Source organism: Triticum urartu, chromosome 2A (genome assembly GCF_056163025.1).
Source record: "Triticum urartu cultivar PI428250 chromosome 2A, HENAU_Tu73, whole genome shotgun sequence".
Lineage (NCBI taxonomy): Eukaryota > Viridiplantae > Streptophyta > Magnoliopsida > Poales > Poaceae > Triticum > Triticum urartu.
This window is the reverse complement of record NC_141874.1, coordinates 654,970,532-654,989,469: the sequence shown is the minus strand read 5'-3', so window position 1 is coordinate 654,989,469 and position 18,938 is coordinate 654,970,532. Positions and strand designations below refer to the sequence as shown.

Here is an 18,938-nt window from a genome sequence, read left to right as displayed (position 1 = left end):
GTGCTTTCATTGGACGATTTGTGGTAGTTTACTTTGATGACATATTGATTTATAGCAAATCTTTGGAGGAACATTTGAAACATTTACGTGCTGTTTTTATTGCTCTACGTGATGCACGTTTGTTTGGAAACCTTGGAAAGTGCACCTTTTGCACCGACCGAGTATCTTTTCTTGGCTATGTTGTTACTCCATAGGGAATTGAAGTTGATAAAGCCAAGATTGAAGCTATTGAGAGTTGGCCGCAGCCCAAAATGGTCACACAAGTGAGGAGTTTCCTTGGCCTCGCTGGTTTCTATAGGCGTTTTGTGAGAGATTTCAGCACCATTGCTGCACCTCTCAACGAGCTTACAAAGAAGGATGTGCCTTTTGTTTGGGGTACCGCACAGGAAGAAGCCTTCACGGTTTTGAAAGATAAGTTGACACATGCTCCTTTACTCCAACTTCCTAATTTCAATAAGACTTTTGAGCTTGAATGTGATGCTAGTGGAATTGGATTAGGAGGTGTGTTATTACAAGATGGAAAACCTGTTGCATACTTTTTTGAAAAATTGAGTGGGCCTAGTCTGAACTATTCTACTTATGATAAAGAATTATATGCTCTTGTTCGGACCTTAGAAACATGGCAACATTATTTATGGCCCAAGGAATTTGTTATACATTCTGATCATGAATCTTTGAAACACATTAAAAGTCAAGCAAAACTGAACCGTAGACATGCTAAATGGGTTGAATTCATTGAGACTTTCCCTTATGTCATTAAACACAAGAAGGGTAAATAAAATGTTATTGCTGATGCCTTGTCTCGTCGTTATACTATGCTTTCACAATTTAACTTTAAACTATTTGGTTTGGAGACCATCAAAGATCAATATGTTCATGATGCTGAATTTAAAGATGTATTGCAGAATTGTAAGGAAGGGAGAACTTGGAACAAGTTCGTTCTTAACGATGGATTTGTGTTTCGTGCTAACAAGCTATGCATTCCAGTTAGCTCCGTTCGTCTTTTGTTGTTGCAGGAGGCGCATGGAGGAGGATTAATGGGACACTTTGGCGTCAAGAAGACGGAGGATATACTTGCTACACATTTCTTTTGGCCAAAGATGAGACGGGATGTTGAGCGTTTTGTTGCTCGCTGCACTACATGTCAAAGAGCTAAGTCACGACTCAATCCTCATGGTTTATATATGCCTTTGCCAGTACCTAGTGTTCCTTGGGAGGATATATCTATGGACTTTGTTTTAGGTTTACCTCGAACAAAGAAGGGAAGGGATAGCATATTTGTTGTCGTGGATAGGTTCTCGAAAATGGCACACTTTATACCATGTCATAAAAGCGATGATGCTGTTAATGTTGCTGATTTGTTCTTTCGTGAAATTATTCGCTTACATGGTGTGCCAAATACTATTGTTTCAGATCGTGATACTAAATTTTTTAGCCACTTTTGGAGATGTTTATGGGCTAAGTTGGGGACTAAGCTGCTTTTTAGTACTACTTGTCACCCCCAAACTGATGGACAAACTGAAGTAGTCAATAGAACATTGTCTACTATGCTTAGGGCTGTTTTGAAGAATAACAAGAAAATGTTTTGAAGAATAACATTGCAGATTTGAAGCCTTATTTGGGTGAGGAAGATGCGCTTCCGTCGAGGACGACTTCGTTTCAAGAAGGGGAGGATGATGAGGACATCAATACCATTGTTACACCCACAGCCCCTACTGTTACATATACTGGACCAATTACTAGAGCTCGCGCACGCCAATTAAATTACCAGATACTTTCATTTCTTGGTAATGATTCTAATGTTCATGAGATTATGATGCTGCCTAAATTGGATACATTTGTTTTGCTTACAAATGAAGGGCCTAGCTTGGAGAAGGATGAACATTGGAGCAAGAACACGCATGGAGTGGATGGCATGCGCAAGGGGATCAAGAACGGAGTTACAAGTGATGATTTCAGGACTTTGAAGCCGCCATAATGAGTGCATGAAGCCTTGGACGAAATTTACAAGATGTCACTTCATAATATTCGTCCATAGGCTATTCTAGGTGCTGCGTCACCTTATTAATGGGCCAGGCCCATGTAATTTCGAAATACTTAAGTATAGGCTATTTTTAGAGTCTGTATGTGTGGGGAAACAAGAGTTAGGATTGGTTTCGGACCCCACCCTCAAGGGCCACGAAATTCCCCCCTCTTCCTCCATATATACAGCCCTTAGGGCGTCGTTTAGACTTTGGGTTTTATTTAGATTAAAAGTTCGCCATAGCTGCAACTTCGCGTACTTCGTTTGTGTCCAACGACCAGACCAAGACATCACAGAACCCCACCTTGATCAATAAAGCTTTCATCTTATATTCGCAATATCCCGATTGCAATCTCAGTTTCTTGCTTGTTCTTCGTTTGCTCGCAGGAAACAGACCCTCGTGGTCAGGTTGATCGTGCTCCGGCGTGGTCAATAACCCTCGGAAGTTGGTTTAGCGATTGCTAAGGCGCGACGTCTCGCACATTCGTAGTCGGATCGTCAAGGTCGACTCCCACAAAAAACGATAGCCACCATCTTATCGAAACATCGGGACACCTTAGCCTCTATCAAAACGCAAGCCTTGTGTTAGAAAAAGGCGGAAAGTTCCTAATGTTTAACATAGGATTCCTAGTAGTTAGGCCGATGTTCAAACTATCGGCCAATTAACCGATTTTATCGCGACTCCGTGTGTCACATTTACCACAGATTACCATTTTTCCTGGAACACATGATCACATTTACCGCAAATATGTGACCTTTAAAAGAAATGCCATGAACAGTTTTTTGAATGGTACAAACATTTTTTACAAATTACCTGAACATATATTTTACATTTTTCATGAACAATTTTGTAAAATAACATGAACATGTTTTATATGGGTGTACATTTTTAAATACCACAATTTGTTTTTGGATTGTCCGAATCTTTTATTAAAAACAGAGAACAAACTTTTGAAATTCTCCAAACATTTTTGTAATGCGGTTGTTAAATTTTCAAAAACTAAGTGAAATAATTTTCCATATACAGATGTAGAGCATTTATAGAATATTAATGTAAGTAAGAAAAAGGAAAACAAATAGGAAAAACACAAGCGTTGTGTTGAGAAAAAAAGGGGGGAAAGGCCTACTGTTTAACATAAGATTCCTAGTATTTAGGCCAATGTTCAAAATATCGACCGATTCCACGATTCATCGAGACCCCATGGGTCAACGTCAAGACTATGCCATATTGGTTGTGTTAGATGGTTGGGCCAATTTATCGGTGTGCCATGCTATTTATCATGAATATACCGACAAAATGGTTGGACCTGTCTAGGCATAAACCTAAAAATCAACTCTCCCCTCCGTCTGTCTTCTGGACAAAACTCGCCCTGCTCGATAGGGTTTGGGCAATACTCAGCACTTCACCACCATGCTCCCTATTCACCAGACGAAGCCAGCCCTGCCTAAGCTCTCAGCCCTCCTGATGTGCCCATCGTGTTCCCCAGGGGCAGAAGCACTCGCACCCTCCGCATCTCACCCCTCCCCGAAGAGCACGACGCCCGACGTCTGGAGAACTCTCCGCCACCCCTTCCTCCAACACCACCACACTTGATGCCATTCCTTCTCGAGAAGGTCCTTTAGGGTTGAGTATTGCATATTTTGGAATTTTTTGTGTCAAGAACATGTGATTTGCAAAAAGCCTGGTCAATTAATAGTCGACAACTAAAATCAATTAATCGATCAATTTTTGATTAATCTCTGGCCCATAGGAAAGTTTCTTATTGTTTGGAAAATTCTGGAGTTTGAATGAATTATAAAGAAAAGTTTCCTATGATTCCTAGTATTTAGGCCAATGTTCAAAGGGTTAATTTGATAAATGCCACTCCAATTATGGCGATTCTGAGAAATGCCACCGCAATTTCCAAACTTTGAAAAATGCCATTTCATGCCACTTCCAGTGGCATTTTTCGAAGTCTGCAGTGGTGTTTTTCAAAGATTGCAAAATTTGCAGTGGCATTTTTCAAAGTTTGGAAATTGCAGTGGCATTTTTATGAATCGCCATAATTGGAGTGGCATTTATCTAATTAACCCATGTTCAAAATATCGACCGATTCCACAATTTATCGAGACTCTGTGGGTCAACGCTAAGATTATGCCATATCGGTTGTGCTGGTTTGCTGGGCCAATTTTATCGGTTTGTCAAGTGATTTATCAGGGATCAATCGATAAATTGGTTGGGTCTGTCCAGGCAGGAACCTAAACATTGGCCCTCCCCTTCATCTGCCTTCTGGACAAAACTCGCCTTACTCGATAGGGTTTGGTCACTACTTAGCATTTCACTACCATGCTCCCTATTCACCAGATGATGCCACCCTGGCTTGTGCCAGCCCAGTCTAAGCTCCCAGCCCTCCAGATCTCCCCATCATGTTCCCTTGGAGATGAAGCAATATGGAGCCCTCCGCATCTCCCACCTCGCCGAAGAGCACGACGGATGACGCCTGGAGCAGCTCTCCGCCACCACCCTTTCCTCCAACAGCATGATAGTCGCACCACCCCTTCCTCCAACAACACCAGACCTGATGCCATTCCTCGCTCGAGGAGAAGTTCCTACAGGGATGAGTATATCATATTTTAGAAAAAAAATTAGCCAAGAACCTGTGATTTGCAAAAAGTTTGGCCGATTAATAGCCGACAAATAAAATCAGTTAATCTATCGATTTTTCGTTTAATCTCTGGCTCATGGGAAAGTTTCGTACGGTTCGGAAAACCCTAGAGTACAAATGAATTATAAAGAGAAGTTTCCTATGGTTCAAATGTTCTGAATAAAAACATACTAATGATTATAGTCCTTAAATTTCTTCATAAAGGAGACTTAAAATTCTAACAAAGTTGTGAGCAGAAAATCCATGTCCAGTGTGGTCGTAGTATTTTTTTTTTAGGTTTGAACTTAATTAGTGTGGGTCGTAGTTGGTATGCTCAGCTCAATTTCGTCCCATAGAAAAACCACAGCCACGAATCAGCGGAAATCCGGCAGCGCCGCGTGTGCGAAGACGAGTCCAAACACGTTACAAAGCCGGCGATTAGCGGCACACTGAGCCGGCATCTTGTGCTCCTCCGTCCATCCGCGTCCACACCGGAGCTTGGAGGAGAGGAGGGGGAAGAAGAAGGCGACGAGGAGGCGATGGCGACCGAGTCGCCGTTCCGGGCGGACGTGCTGAGGGGCAAGGCGGCGCTGGTCACCGGCGGCGGCTCCGGCATCTGCTTCGAGATCGCCGCCCAGCTCGCCCGCCACGGCGCCCACGTCGCCATCATGGGCCGCCGCCGCGAGGTCCTCGACAAGGCCGTCGCCGCCCTCCGCTCCGAGGGCCTACGGGTGCGCCCAATCTGCTTTCCCCCTCCCCCTCCTCTTCCGCTCCAATCCTACCTACCACCATCGCGCATGTTTCACCCACCTTGGTTCCTTGCTTAGGATCTGGCGCTCTCTGGTCGTCAGGTGGAAATGCTTTTGATATTTCTTCCGTTCCTTATTAGCAGTTGCGTGATAAGTAAACAAGAATGGAAATCGCTGCGAATTCTGTATAGAACTTGTTGTTTTCTTATCTTGGTTAATCGAATCCAATGGCAATCAAGTTCTTATAGGGGATTTTGCATAGAAATTGTTGTTTAGGAAATGAAGTCAAACTGACTGTTTTCTCAAATGAAGGATAAGTGCTATATTAATCGGGTTGCACGGTGTACAATGCTCTGTACTTTATGTGTCGTTGAATTGTGTAACCAAATTCACAAGGAAAGATGTTCCCCACCATGATTAAATGAACTAGCCCCTTGTGTTTTGCGGGATAAAGTAGTGTTGGTCTGTACTGATGCTAGCTTGGTGTGGCGTGCAGGCTGTTGGATTTCAGGGAGATGTACGTAACCAGGAGGATGCAGCGAGAGTGCTCGCGTCGACCGTTGAGCATTTCGGCAAGCTTGACATTCTTGTCAACGGTGCAGCGGGCAACTTCCTTGCATCCCCGGAGGATCTGACACCCAAGGGATTCCGGACAGGTGCTTCATTGTGACATGTTCTTTTGGTTTACCTGAGAGTTGCTGTTTGATCCAATTGTGTGAATATTGGCAGCGCGAATGCCATGAGAATTTTCTTGCATACTGTTTCAATAGTAATGCGCCCTTGCTTGTGCAACTGTGCTAGGCTGCTAAGCTCAAGTATTGACTAAAATTTCTCTCTGCAGTTCTTGAGATTGACACTGTGGGTACATACACTATGTGCTATGAAGCCCTGAAGTATCTGAAAAAGGGTGGGCCAGGGAGAGGTCCCTCCACTGGTGGCCTCATCATTAACATAAGCGCGACACTGCATTACACTGCTTCTTGGTACCAAATTCATGTCTCCGCCGCTAAGGTACTTTTATCATGTTTGATCCACTTCCAGAAAATGATTGAAATAGGTCACTTTTCCTGACGGTGTTGGCTTCTACAGGCAGGTGTTGATAGTATCACAAGAACACTGGCTCTGGAATGGGGAACAGATTATGAAATTAGGGTCAATGGAATCGCACCAGGACCAATCGGTGGCACTCCAGGACTGAGGAAGCTTGCACCTGATGAAATGGGCAAGGGGAAAAGGGAAATGATGCCTTTATTTAAGTTGGGGGAGACACGGGACATAGCAATGGCTGCGCTCTATCTTGCTTCTGATGCAGGTCAGTTGTATTCTTCAATCTTCTGGTAACCAAATAACCGGAAGTTCTTTAAACCGTCAAAGTTCAGTAAGCTGAGCATCCAGTTACCTGGAGGCCATTTGAAAGATATTGGTATCACAAGATTCATAAATACAAGCCCTGCTATAATTGTATGCTATTTTAACTCGACGAATACTCTCTTGCCTTCTCATTCTCATTCCCGTACTACAAAATTTTTAAAGTCAGTAAATTAATGGCTTATCCTTTGTCAGAGAGTTATCCATTTGATGTATTCAACAATTCGTTGTGCAGGCAAATATGTAAATGGGACTACACTGGTGGTTGATGGAGGGCTTTGGTTGAGTCATCCTCGCCACATCCCCAAGGAAGAAGTGAAGGAACTCTCAAAGGTGATCGAGAAGAAGGTTAGGGCCTCTGGTGTAGGTGTACCGTCCAGCAAATTGTGATGGCATCCTTGGTTTATGTCACTGTCTCATGTATGCATGTACCACACTTCAGTATTGTCGTCAGCCAGCGGCTCAGCACTCTGCTGAACACAGTTGGTTTCAAATGAACAAGTTCATTGCTTACCCCTGTTGTTACTTTTAGATTTGGCCAAAACCTGAAATATTCTGATTGATTTGTGCGATCCAAGCATAAAGAAGTCCTCTGCCAAATTTCCCCCAATGATTTGTGTAAAATATACACCTGTGAACAATGTAACCTCCTACATATTGTCGTTAAAAAGTGTTGTTTCTATTTGACCCCAGAACAAAGTTAATTCTAGGGCAAAACTCGCGGCAAATTTGTCGAATTGGGCAGCATGAAGTTGTGTCCACTGCCTGCAAAGTCCAGGGAAGTGAGCCGCGTAGCCAAAGCTTGTCTTGAGAGAGAACCTGTATGTGTAACGCAACCCATGATAACAACAACTATATTCCTTAGCAGGTGTGAACATGGTTGGATCGTCCAACTCCAAGAGAAACAAAAAGGGTAGCCCATAGCCATGGGGATGTGGGCAGACGCTGACAGGCCCCATGAGAAGGAGAGCATAATTTCTTTGCCTTGCGAGCCAGTGCGATGGGTGCCTGGAGCTCCCTTGGAAGTACACAGTTTTTAGCAAGGATATCTCTTCTGCCATCATGCTCTGCGGGTTCTCCCGATCACGACTCATGAATGAGCCCCGGTGCTTGGCGACGAAGTAAACCGGCACTCTTTTCCCTTGGAACTTGAAATATGAAAATCACGTTAAAAATACACCGAAATGCTGAATATCAGTGTGAGAATATGAAAGTTTCCCTGAGATGATTTACGGAGGCAATGTGAGTTTTTTAGAGGTGTCTCTTGCCACAGGTGAGAATCGTATAGCAGTGTGAGAATATGGAAGTTTCTGTGAAATAATTACACAAGCAGTGTGAGAATATGAAAGTTTCTGTGAAATAATTACACCAGCAGTGTGAGCTTACACAGACAGGTGCCTTCTGATCATCTGCTATCTTTTACCACTCATCATTTAACCACAGCAATGCTCCAGGAAAGTGCAATTGCAACGGAGTACTAGTAGTCACTGTCTCACTGAAACACCTTTGCAGAGAGATATCTGCAGATCATCTGCCATCTTTTAACACAAAATCTTAACTGATGACATTGGCAGGGGATATGTGTGTGTGTGTGACACATGCCATCATGCATTTGACCACGGCTGCATGCCTCTGCCTGGCATCCCAGCAGGTTAGGTGCAGCGTGGAGTGGACCAAGGGCCACCTTATGGAAAGCATTATTGCAGCGAGTTATTCCCTGCCTTGGCCAGTTCTAGGTCGGTCTTCTTACAGGAGTAGCCTGGATGCAAGGCTCACCTCCCTTGCCATGTCCGGTAAGAGGCGGTTACCAGTCCACAGCACCCACATTTCCGGCCATCTGGTACCCTCTCTCATGCACACTGAAACTCACACTTTGCACTTGATCAACACGCATTATTAATCTTGTGCTGCATTGTTTGAGATGCTCGTCCTAATGGTGCTAATTTGAGGGCACACATTAGCGCGATTTGCGGATAGATGTCTGTGGTCAACAATAATAGTCTGTTTGTGCATGCCATTGGATTTAGGGCAGAAAGTTTAAGTTGGCCACATTGCTTGATTTAATTGTTCTCTTTTCCTTATTGCATGAGATGTTTATTTGCTGTACCAGTATGTAGTGGGACAGCCTGACAAGAGATGATGAGAATATTAGTAGTCTTTGAGGCTTGAAACAAGAAGTTTCCAGACTTATAAAAGGTTCCCCTGGCCCCTTTGCTACCCCATCCACCTTCTGAAGAAGCACACGCAGCCACAGCCTACACAGGTAATGCCTCTCCTCTTTGGACTTCTACCTCTCTTGCTCTGCAGCACACACTCTCTGCAAGAACATGTCTTGCAAATGCTACTCTTTTACTCTTCACAGCATACAGTTTCTCCTGTCTATGCATACAGTTTTCTCTGCCTCATCTCATGCATTTGAAGCCATTTGATCTGCGTGGTGCTTGGATTCGACTTTAACATTGTGGAGCTTGGAAGAAGTCGTTCTTTTATGATAATACCTTTGCTTCTGAACTCTTGCTTTTGAAACCATCTGCTTTTTCTTACTTCTTGCACTTGAAGCCATTCGGTGCATCTCTACTCTGCATTTGAAGCCATTTACTTGATTCTCATCTTGGATGAACGTAGGCACCATGATCTGACGAGCTCTTTATGGTTTAGGAGGAGAAGAGATCCACTGAGCTGCAGCAATGGGGCGTGGGAAAGTGGAGCTCAAGAAGATCGAGAACACGACGAGCCGCCAGGTCACCTTCTCCAAGAGGCGGATGGGCCTGCTCAAGAAGGCAAACGAGCTGGCCATTCTTTGCGATGCGCAGGTTGGGGTGATCGTCTTCTCCGGCAGTGGCAAGATGTACGAGTACGCCAGCCCTCCATGGAGGTGAGTAAAACATCTCTGCACACCAGTTCAACCACTGCATATTTCTCTGCAATTTGATCTTTCTCTGCTCCTCTTGGCTTGAGGGGAAATGGAAATTTTGGATACTGTCCAGGTCCCATAATGTTTGTTCTAGAGTTGTCATGACGTTCTTTTGTATGTTCAGTTAGTCTTGTGCAGTTTTTCTCAATGTGTATACTTCCTGTTGAACTTTTTGTTGGGAACTTCCAACTTCTGTTGTTGCTGATCTGCACGTTTTAGTAATGAAGTCAAGATCAATTTGAAAGTATATGAAGAACCGATGATGATCAACTAAGCCCTGACTGTTTTTTGTTCTCCATTTTGTGTGTGGCAGGATTGCAAACATCTTTGACAGATACCTGAAAGCCCCCAGCACCCGCTTTGATGAGATGGACGTCCAGCAGGTACACCAGTTTAGGCTAAATCAATTAACATTGTTAATTTTTTTCTGGTTTTAGCTAATAATCTTCCATTCTTTTTGATGAAGAAAATCATCCATGAGATGACAAGGATGAAGGATGAGAGCAACAGGCTGAAGATCATCATGAGGCAGTACATGGGCGAGGACCTGGGCTCGCTGACCCTGCAAGACGTGAGCAATCTTGAGCAGCAGATCGAGTTCTCGCTGTACAAGGTTCGCCTTAGGAAGGTAACCACCCAGCAACACGATGCAACAGTTCTATATTTTCTTTTACTCAGATATGAAACTCTGCATTCCTCTGTGCCCAGTGCTAATGCCCTAATTTAATTTGTCGCAGCAGCAGCTACTTGACCAGCAGCTGCTCGAGATGCGCCAGAGGGTATGCGAGACAAGATGCATTGATTTGTCCGGCATTCCTGCCATCCTTTATCAGAACTCTTTCTTTTTTTTGTGTGTGGTAAAGAGTTGAGTTTTGATGGAGTTCTGTGGATTTAATTCTGAATACAGGAGATGCACATGTCAGAGGACCAGAGCAGCAGCTACATGTTCCACATGGTAACACATCTCAGCTTAATTTCTCCTTGTCAGGTGATTTTGTGCTGCAATTTACTCACCCTTGATGAATTTGCTTGTGTTTGTCAAAAAAAGAATCCGGCGAGGGATCAGCCGGGCCAGTCGGCCGACGTGATGAATCCGAAGCTGTTCCCTCTGTGGGACGTCGGCGACCAGATCTACGGCCAGGACGCCGAGTCCTCCATGACGGCTCTCAAGCTCTCGCCGCAGCTGCAGGAGTACAAGCTCCAGCCGGTGCAGCCCAACCTGCAGGAGGGCAACCTCCATGGCTACGTCCTCCGCCTCTGGTAAGCATCATATGCAACTGAGCGTCACTGGAATTCGTGTACATCGGTCATGATCATCTACGGGCAAGTTCATCAGCTTGACCAGTTTCATCTGCCTGCAGATTTCAGGACATGCACCATGGACCTGACAGACACTACTGATGGAGGACGGATGAGCAGAGCTTCCCTGTCTGAATCTGCTCTGGAATGGTGTTCTAATCAGCTTACATTAGTATCTTATATACTGCACTGTGTGTATTAACTGCTATTGCGGTTGCTAGATTATGTTTCATGATGCTTGTAAATGAGGAGCGTGCCACCTGATTTGTGTGCCTTGAGGAACCACCTCTGTTTCTGTCAAGAACATGTGTTGTGACCCGGAGGGGTTATGCCCTGCATTGCTGTTCCCAAAGAAATTTATGGCAAGTAGGAGTAGTACTCTATATTATGATGTCTGTTTTGCTTTTGTGATGCACACTGCAATTGCTGCATTCTTTTGTGTGGAGACATCATGTGAAATTGGGAGAGTTGCACTCAAGCTTTTTTTTTATTTTAGAAAAGGGGGATATCCCCGGCCTCTGCATCAGAGTAAATTGCACTCAAGCTGCAGCATGAAAAGAAATATGATGCTGTTATATTTAGTACTGACAGTAATGGCCTCTTTGATCCGCATGATTCCAAAGCCATAGAAACAAAACAAAAAAACATGGCATTTTATTTTATGGCATGTCGATTCATAGAAAATCTAAATACAAATGAATATGTAATAGACGCTGTTTGGTTGTATCAGAGAGAGAGAGAGAGAGAGAGAGAGAGAGAGAGGAGGTTTTTTTAAGGACCAGTTCTTTGCAACAATTGTCATCGATACAAAGGTAGTTTTCCATGAGGTTTGGCTCAATGAAAAAATTATTTGGAAAAGTATAGTCAACAGGGAAAAATTGTATAAGTTATAATCTTAAAATCAAACGAGCTCCGCAATAAATCATCCAAATAAGAATCCTTTCAAATCATGTGATGTTCCTTTCAGTCAAATAGTTCCTTGCAGAAATTTGGTTGCAAGCTTTCTAAACTGTCATAGTTGTGTGACCAGATGCAAATCACTCTCAAAAGAGTCATTTCTGAGATTAACATAGTTGCCACCACACAGGTTAGACAAAGAAATACATCGTTATAAATTAAAATAAGCTAAGGGCAACTCCAACGTGGATCATCAAAATCGACCTCACCAAATGTCCGCGGACATGCCTGAACGTAACGACGAACAACAATAGGGGTGGAGGCCACGCAAATGTTGTCACCAAATGTCCACCCCTGCTTAAGCCTCCTCCATTCGACATGCATATCTAGATCAATACCAATTTAAGCATATGCTTAATAGTTGCAAACGTATGCAATCACAACAACAAAAAAACACCGGGAGTTCAAAAAGTTTTTACATCCAATCGATCCCAAAAGTTACTAGTCCAGATATCTGTGTCAAAGACCTCCTCCAGTTCAGTTGTCCATGGAAAGGACCTCACTCTTCGGCTTGTCTGGCCTCCACCGTTTGCGCGAAGTGCTTCAATATGCTCGCATATTACACTTGTACAATATTCGTTGCATCAGGATCCAAGTCCAACATCTTCAGGAACAACATTTTAGAGTCGTCCAAGGCGGCCTTAATCTGAAGCTTCTTCTCTCGGAGCTTGAGTTTCTTGTATTGCATCTCCATGAACATACCAAACCTCCCCGCCTTCTTTTCCTCCTTCACCTCATTGGCGCTACCATTGTCTCATCCTTCTTCGTCGTGATGTCCTTTAACTTCTTCGTCATCTTGGTTGCCACTCCTTGTCGCTTCTCCTTCTTCTTCTTCTTCTTCTCCCACTTCTTCCCTTGGTTCCTAATCATCTTAATGGTTGGACTAATCCAATCTTGTTTTGGAATAGTTGGATCACCACCTTTATATTCATTGACCATGGTGGTATTGGCGGAATTGGTAATCAAGGAGGCCCACTTGTCTTGCCCATTCAACTTCAACCAACAATGCATATAAATGAAGTTCTTCTTCTCTGTCTTGTGGTATAGCATGCATACAAAATACATGTTAGCAAACGAAGACAATGGATGGTCAACAAGTTGCAACATTGAGCAAATCAATGAAATGGTCCAACACAAAAAAACCCACAAAACTCACGAGAACCTGGACTGCCGCGCCACTTGACCAGCGGTTTCGCACTTGTTTGTAAAAAACGGAAAACTTGTCCGGTTGTTGGGTGCATGTCTGCTAGGTGCCCGACTGCGGCTGTTCCTCTGGCTGGGAGTCCTCCACTTGTTCGTCTTCATCACCCCCTCCGTCGTGGATAATATTCATCATCTCCCCATCGTCCTACTTAGATAAGAATTTCAGAAAATAGTGACCGGGTACCAACGAACGAGCGGTCCGCACCAGACATCCTTGACCGGACAAGCCCCGGAGAATGTGACTCCGTCAAGTTATAGTCGGTGTTGAGGTCGACAGTGAACGAGACTCGATGGTCGCGCTTTGCCAGGCGAGGTCCGCGTTGACCAGCCTCCTGCACATCGCCCACCTTCTTCTTTGCCTCGTAGCGGCAGGCAGAAAGACAAGGATCAATCACCAGAGATTGCATACGTCAACCTAAATATCATTTACTTCCTTCGTACAAAGTTTCTCGAGTGTTCATGGGGATATGATGTTGGCTAAGTCAAATATGTTTGTATTACTAAGAAATGAAGGACCTATCATGTACAAGAGGGACAACCATTAGAGCATTAGCAAGCATGGAGATGACAACAAAATATGAGGAATAAATACAACATTTCGAGTGGAGATTTTAGGACTTTAATGCTGCCATAATGACACATGAATAAATTGATTAAATATACAGGATATCACTTCATAATATCGTCCATAACCATCTATAGGTGATGCACCATCTCATTTTGACCCAGACTCATGTATTTTTGTAATAAACACCATAGGTTGTTTTTAGAGTCCATACATAAGGAGGAAACCAATCTAGGGTTTAGCCCCCCTCCTTGGGGTGGCCGAATCCACCCCCTCCGCCTCTCCTTAAATACCCCCTTAGGGGTTCGTTTTAGGGTTATATTTTATTTAGCTAAAAGTTAGATGCCGATGTAACTTCATATACTTCATTTGTGTCCAACAACCACCAATACCTCTATTGGAACCTTAACTTTATCATCTCTTTGGAATACAAGAACTTCATCTATATCCGCAATATTCATATCACATATCATAGTTTTTGTTTGTTCTCAATTGCTTGCGGGGACTAGACCTTCGTTGTCAGGTTAATCGTAGGTCTGGCATCATTAGGAACCGGGATATTGGTTTAACGATCTCATTGCCAAAATCAAAGAAATGTTTCTGATCGAGTGATCGGGAGACCCAACGTGCAATTAAAAGGTTTAACCAGTAGAATCTATGGTGTCATGAGGTAGTGACATGCCAACCAAACAACATAATTCAGGTTAGTGGGATTCCATGGGTTGTATTTTCTTTTATCCTCGGAATTCGAGTGAAAAATGAAACTTTCCAGTTGTGCTATACCCTTGCTTGTCCAATTGGATGCAAAATGCATGGAATGGTAATGGGTGACTTAAAACACCAATAAAATTCAGTCGACTGACATAGTTGCCTTGTGCGCTTGATCTGTTCATTCTTAAACTATCATGAACGGCCAACATAACAGAACAACCGACAACGATGTGCTTTAGATGTTCAGAACCCAATCCCTACATAGAGGTTAAGCTTATTTTGAGCATGCAATGCATTATGCATGCAACAGAGACGACAACAAAGGTTGCAGCTTACACAAAGGAAATTACAATCTTACAAGCTAGTATATCATTTCTAATTTACTCCTCCTTTCGAGCCCGTCCGTCACGGAAGCACGGCGAGGTGAGCACGTAACGGGTGCTTCATGACAGTGAAGAACCCAAAATGCGGGCGGAGATCGACAACCAGCTCCCCCTCCGCCTCCCTCCATTCAAACTCCCTGACGAGGTTGGCAGTGAAGTATCCCATGTGGAGCATGGCGACGCCCATGCCGGGGCAAACCCTTCGGCCGGCACCGAACGGTATCATCCTGATCTCCCCACCGCTTCCGGCAGCCGCAACAAGGCTGACGTTTTCCCCACCTTTGTCGGCTAGGAACCGTTCTGGCTTGAACTCATTCGGGTCGGCCCACGTCGCCTTGTCTTGCGCCAGAGATTTCAGCGGGAAGAGCACATTGGTGCCCGTCGGAATACGCTGGCCATCATGAACGATGTCGTCTTCTTCCGACACCTTGTCGGTAGCAAAAAGTTACATTAATGTCCTCGGTTAGTTATTTCATCTCTATTGTAGTACTCCCCCTATTTTTGTTTACTCTACATATTAGCTTTGACGAAAGTAGTTTTTATCAAGTTTATAGCAAACAATATGAACATTAAGATAACAAATTGATATGGTTGAAAACGTATTCAATGATGAATCTAATGATATTGATTTGGTGGTTTATTTGTTAATATATTATTCATAAACTTGGTCAAAGCCTGTGAAGTTTGGCTTTAGAGAAAGTTAATTAAGAAAGGAATATGTCTCATGCATGTCAGCATGCAGTCCGTTGCTTATTTACCTGCCTAAACACCAAGGTGGCGGTGGGGTACAGCCGGAGCACCTCCATGACGACAGCGTTGAGGTAGTCTAGCTTCCCAAGAACCTCGTCGCCCACCTCCTCGGCGTCCGCGTCAACGGCAGCGTTGATCTCCCTACGGACAGCCTCCTGCATGTGTGGGCGCTTCACCAGGTTCGCCATGATCCACTGCAGCGCCGCGGCCACGGTTTCAGTTCCTGCACCAAGGAACTCGGAGCACATGCCCACGAGCTCGCCGTCGGTGAGCCTACGCGGCCGCCTGCGTTTGTTGTGGTCGTCCGGCACCCGGAGGTCCATGAGCGTGTCCACATACGCCGGCGTCTCGCCAGATTGGCGTTGCCGGCTGCGGCGGGCGTGGATGAGCGGGAGGTACATCTCCTCCTGCTTCCGCCGCAGCGCGACTAGCTTGCTCCACCGTTGGCGGTGGATCAGCCTAGCAATCGCCGGTAGCTTCGCGAAGACGCGCAGCTCAGGGAAGAACTGGACGAGGTCGTGCTGGGCGTCGGCCATCGCGCGGATGAGGCCCGGGTCGACGCCGTCGCCGAAGCACATGGTCGCGAGCAGGCCGAACATGGCGGTGCGGATGCTCTCCGCCGCGAGGACAAGGCCGTCGGGGCTGGACGTGCACTGCTCTTTGAGGTCCGCGACGAGATCGCAGAGCGCGTCGCGGCGGGCGGCGGCGTAGCGGTGGAGGCGCATCGGGTGGAGGACCTCGGAGGTGAGGTTGCGGCGCGTGACGCGCCAGAACGGGCCGTACGGCGCCGAGGTTAGGTTGTGGTAGCGGCGGTGCGAGAGGACGGCGCTTGGCGCCATGGATGGCGGGCGGTTGGAGAAGGAGCCGCCGACGCAGCCACGGACGAGAAGGCGGTGCGCTGTCGCGCGGTCCCTGATGACGATGGCTGGCTGCCGGAGCCAGCCCGCGAAAGTCGACTTGAGGCGGGTGGCGAGGCGCGTGTAGACCGCCTTGCTCGATGCATGCCCATGCCGCCGGACGACCATGGCGACGAAGAGGAGCATCAAGCTCAAGGTGAGAACGAGTAGGTCTTGCATGGCTGATGAGCTGCGGCTGTGTTTGTGTGTGTGTGTCACTGGAACCTATTTGTAGGCTGTTGGCCCTGTGGAGATTTTTTTAACACGGTCGCAGACTCTCTTACATACACATATACTTATTTTATAAACACATGCACGAAACGGAGTCGACATATCATTTTTAAATTGACGAAATCACCATACACACCTTCGTAGCCGACGGAAACGTCTCCTCACATTGATTACACATCAGCCGTTCTATTGATTGCACATTGCCCTCCTATCGATACTTTGCTTCATTTCTTTCACCTAGGTAAGCAGTGAGAACTAGGTAATTAGGCTAGTCATAGTGGGAATAACTTATCAAGTAACATAGCGTACTCCGAGAATTTTTTGCTTATGTGGCATGTAGTTAATGAGAAGTGGTAACATAATATGTTACTGTAACATAGCGCTTTTCAAAATAAGATGAGTCTACAAGTTAATTAATGAAGTCCTATGTGATACTACTAGTATGTTACTTTGCACTATGAAGATAGTAATTTAGACTAGTGTCATATGCATGACACTAGTATAAGTTACTCCCCACTGTGACCAGCCTTAGTGAGTAATGCTACACTTACATAATGCTAATTACAAGATTAATGTAATTTGCGACGTGGGGACTTGTGATTAGAGATTAGGGGAGGAAGGGCCCACCACTTTGAAAATCAGGGGAGAGTTCGCTAGTAGGAGGTTTGTTAATCATTCGTAGCTGCCCGTAGATGTAGGGTTTTTGCTAATTAGTAGGATTATTAAGATTTCCATTCCTATACGGATACGTATCATTCTTAACACTGATTAACAGTCCCTTTGTTAACTCTATAAAGCGTGGCACGCTAAGCACGCGTTTTTGTTCTCTAGTGATATATATTGTACGTGTTGATTGTGGTCGGCCTCAAGCACATCATCACTCTGTATATAGTAACATTTCTTCTTAGCGACAGATGAACAAACACACATGTCACAAAAATTTCGCGCCCTAAGATAGTTGGAATGAATTGTAGACCAGACGGCCTAGAGGGAATGTGGTTGGCCGGCGATCACCATCGCATGCATGGCCACTTGCATTGCTCATCGTCTCGCGCTCGCTTAAATGTCAACCGGGAACCAGCCCCTGCATTGGTTGATGGAGAACCGCTGATTGCGCCGGGCTTGTTATTGAAGACTCCAACACGCTCTTTCTTTCTAGTGTTCTTCTCTGAGGCGCCCGGCAGATTATCTGAGGCGCCCGTGCGTCAAGGAGCCGCGGCCCCAACGCCCAGTTTGGACTGGCCCACAAGTCGAGGTTCCCTGTTTCCTCATATTTTTATTTCTGTTCACTTGTTCTTTTCTGTTTTCTTTTTATTTTTTATGTTTTGTATTTGTATTTTGTATTTTATTTTGTATTTTGTATTTTTCTTTGTTTCATTTTTCTATTTTATAGTATTATACAAAAGTTCACTGTCTACAATGTTCAATGTGTATTATAAACATGTTTATCGTGTATTAAAAAAATGTGCACGGTATATTACAAAGAAGTTCAGCATGCATTATAAAAATATTCATCGTATATTAAGAATTTGTTCAACGAAATACTACAAATGTTCATTATGTATTTGATTTTTTTCAGCATATATTACACAAAATGTTCAATGTGTATTCATGAATTGTTCAACGTACATTACAAAAATATTCAATGTGTATTAAAAAACTGTTCAATGTACATTACAAAATATTTAATGTGTATTTTAAAATTGTTCATCGTATATATTCGTAATTTCAAAAATTTCGAAATAAGAACAGATAAGATAGGGGTGCTACAGAAAATTGCTATCTATACTTCTAAGTAAAACAATAAAAGAAAACGATTGGGTGCATAGTGGGCCGGCCCAAACGCCCTGGCTTCAGCGAAGCTAGCTCACTAATGTTACTAGCACGGCCATCGCTAGGTTTTTGTTTTTGTTTTTGAGACAAGCCATCCTTAGGTGGTAGCTACGACCAAGAATCCCTATATGCCGGTAGTGTGCATCAAAAAGGGGCAAGTTGGCAAATACTCCCTCTGTCCTAAAATAAGTGGCTCAACTTTATATTAACTTTGTATTAAAGATAGTACAAAGTCGAGTCACTTATTTTGGAACGGAGGGATTAGATTCCTATAAAGACAGTAAGTTCACGAGCGGTCTAGGGAGCGCTGACGTGGTAGCCATGCGGTCGGTTTATTATCTCCTGAATTGGTTTTGGCCTTATTTGATCAAATTCACGATTTTATGTCCAAAATTGATCATTTTTGAGTTGTTGATTTAAAGCATGCAATCA

The 18,938-nt window shown here is 44.4% G+C and overlaps 3 protein-coding genes across 5 annotated transcripts; 2 read left to right on the top strand and 1 right to left on the bottom strand.

The window, feature by feature from the left end:
* The first annotated feature begins 5,016 nt into the window (after positions 1-5,016).
* SDRB (short-chain dehydrogenase-reductase B) lies at positions 5,017-7,277 on the top strand. Its single transcript, XM_048702936.2, has 5 exons — positions 5,017-5,378; positions 5,893-6,052; positions 6,238-6,407; positions 6,486-6,708; positions 7,000-7,277. Exons 1-5 carry the CDS (start codon positions 5,187-5,189, stop codon positions 7,152-7,154), a joined length of 900 nt encoding a protein of 299 aa, XP_048558893.1. The 5' UTR covers positions 5,017-5,186; the 3' UTR covers positions 7,155-7,277.
* A 304-nt stretch (positions 7,278-7,581) lies between these two features.
* Positions 7,582-11,340, top strand: LOC125533899 (MADS-box transcription factor 31-like). Of its 3 annotated transcripts, none has more exons than XM_087544764.1 (8): positions 7,582-9,027; positions 9,423-9,639; positions 9,992-10,061; positions 10,145-10,306; positions 10,419-10,457; positions 10,586-10,633; positions 10,727-10,938; positions 11,040-11,340. In XM_087544764.1, coding segments are annotated over exons 2-8 (720 nt in total). In that variant the 5' UTR covers positions 7,582-9,027; positions 9,423-9,451; the 3' UTR covers positions 11,041-11,340. The 3 variants fall into 3 exon arrangements, with proteins under 3 accessions (XP_087400890.1, XP_048553183.1, XP_048553182.1); XM_048697226.2 differs by having other exon boundaries at positions 10,416-10,457; XM_048697225.2 differs by lacking the exon at positions 11,040-11,340 and having other exon boundaries at positions 10,416-10,457; positions 10,727-10,942.
* A 3,190-nt stretch (positions 11,341-14,530) lies between these two features.
* LOC125533900 (cytochrome P450 89A2) lies at positions 14,531-16,658 on the bottom strand. The gene is made up of 2 exons (XM_048697227.2): positions 15,555-16,658; positions 14,531-15,223 (listed from the first exon to the last, which is right to left on the bottom strand). Exons 1-2 carry the CDS (start codon positions 16,620-16,622, stop codon positions 14,819-14,821), a joined length of 1,473 nt encoding a protein of 490 aa, XP_048553184.1. The 5' UTR covers positions 16,623-16,658; the 3' UTR covers positions 14,531-14,818.
* Positions 16,659-18,938: the final 2,280 nt, after the last annotated feature.

Bases quoted from the DNA above. Each gene is read 5' to 3' on its own strand.
- SDRB (XM_048702936.2), top strand. From the start codon at position 5,187: ATGGCGACCGAGTCGCCGTTCCGGGCGGACGTGCTGAGGGGCAAGGCG. The intron at 6,053-6,237 runs GTGCTTCATTGT...TTCTCTCTGCAG, and splicing joins ACCCAAGGGATTCCGGACAG to TTCTTGAGATTGACACTGTG. The intron at 6,709-6,999 runs GTCAGTTGTATT...TTCGTTGTGCAG, and splicing joins CTATCTTGCTTCTGATGCAG to GCAAATATGTAAATGGGACT.
- LOC125533899 (XM_048697225.2), top strand. From the start codon at position 9,452: ATGGGGCGTGGGAAAGTGGAGCTCAAGAAGATCGAGAACACGACGAGC. The intron at 9,640-9,991 runs GTGAGTAAAACA...TGTGTGTGGCAG, and splicing joins TACGCCAGCCCTCCATGGAG to GATTGCAAACATCTTTGACA. The intron at 10,458-10,585 runs GTATGCGAGACA...TTCTGAATACAG, and splicing joins TGCTCGAGATGCGCCAGAGG to GAGATGCACATGTCAGAGGA.
- LOC125533900 (XM_048697227.2), bottom strand. From the start codon at position 16,622: ATGCAAGACCTACTCGTTCTCACCTTGAGCTTGATGCTCCTCTTCGTC. The intron at 15,224-15,554 runs GTAAATAAGCAA...GCTACCGACAAG, and splicing joins CCACCTTGGTGTTTAGGCAG to GTGTCGGAAGAAGACGACAT.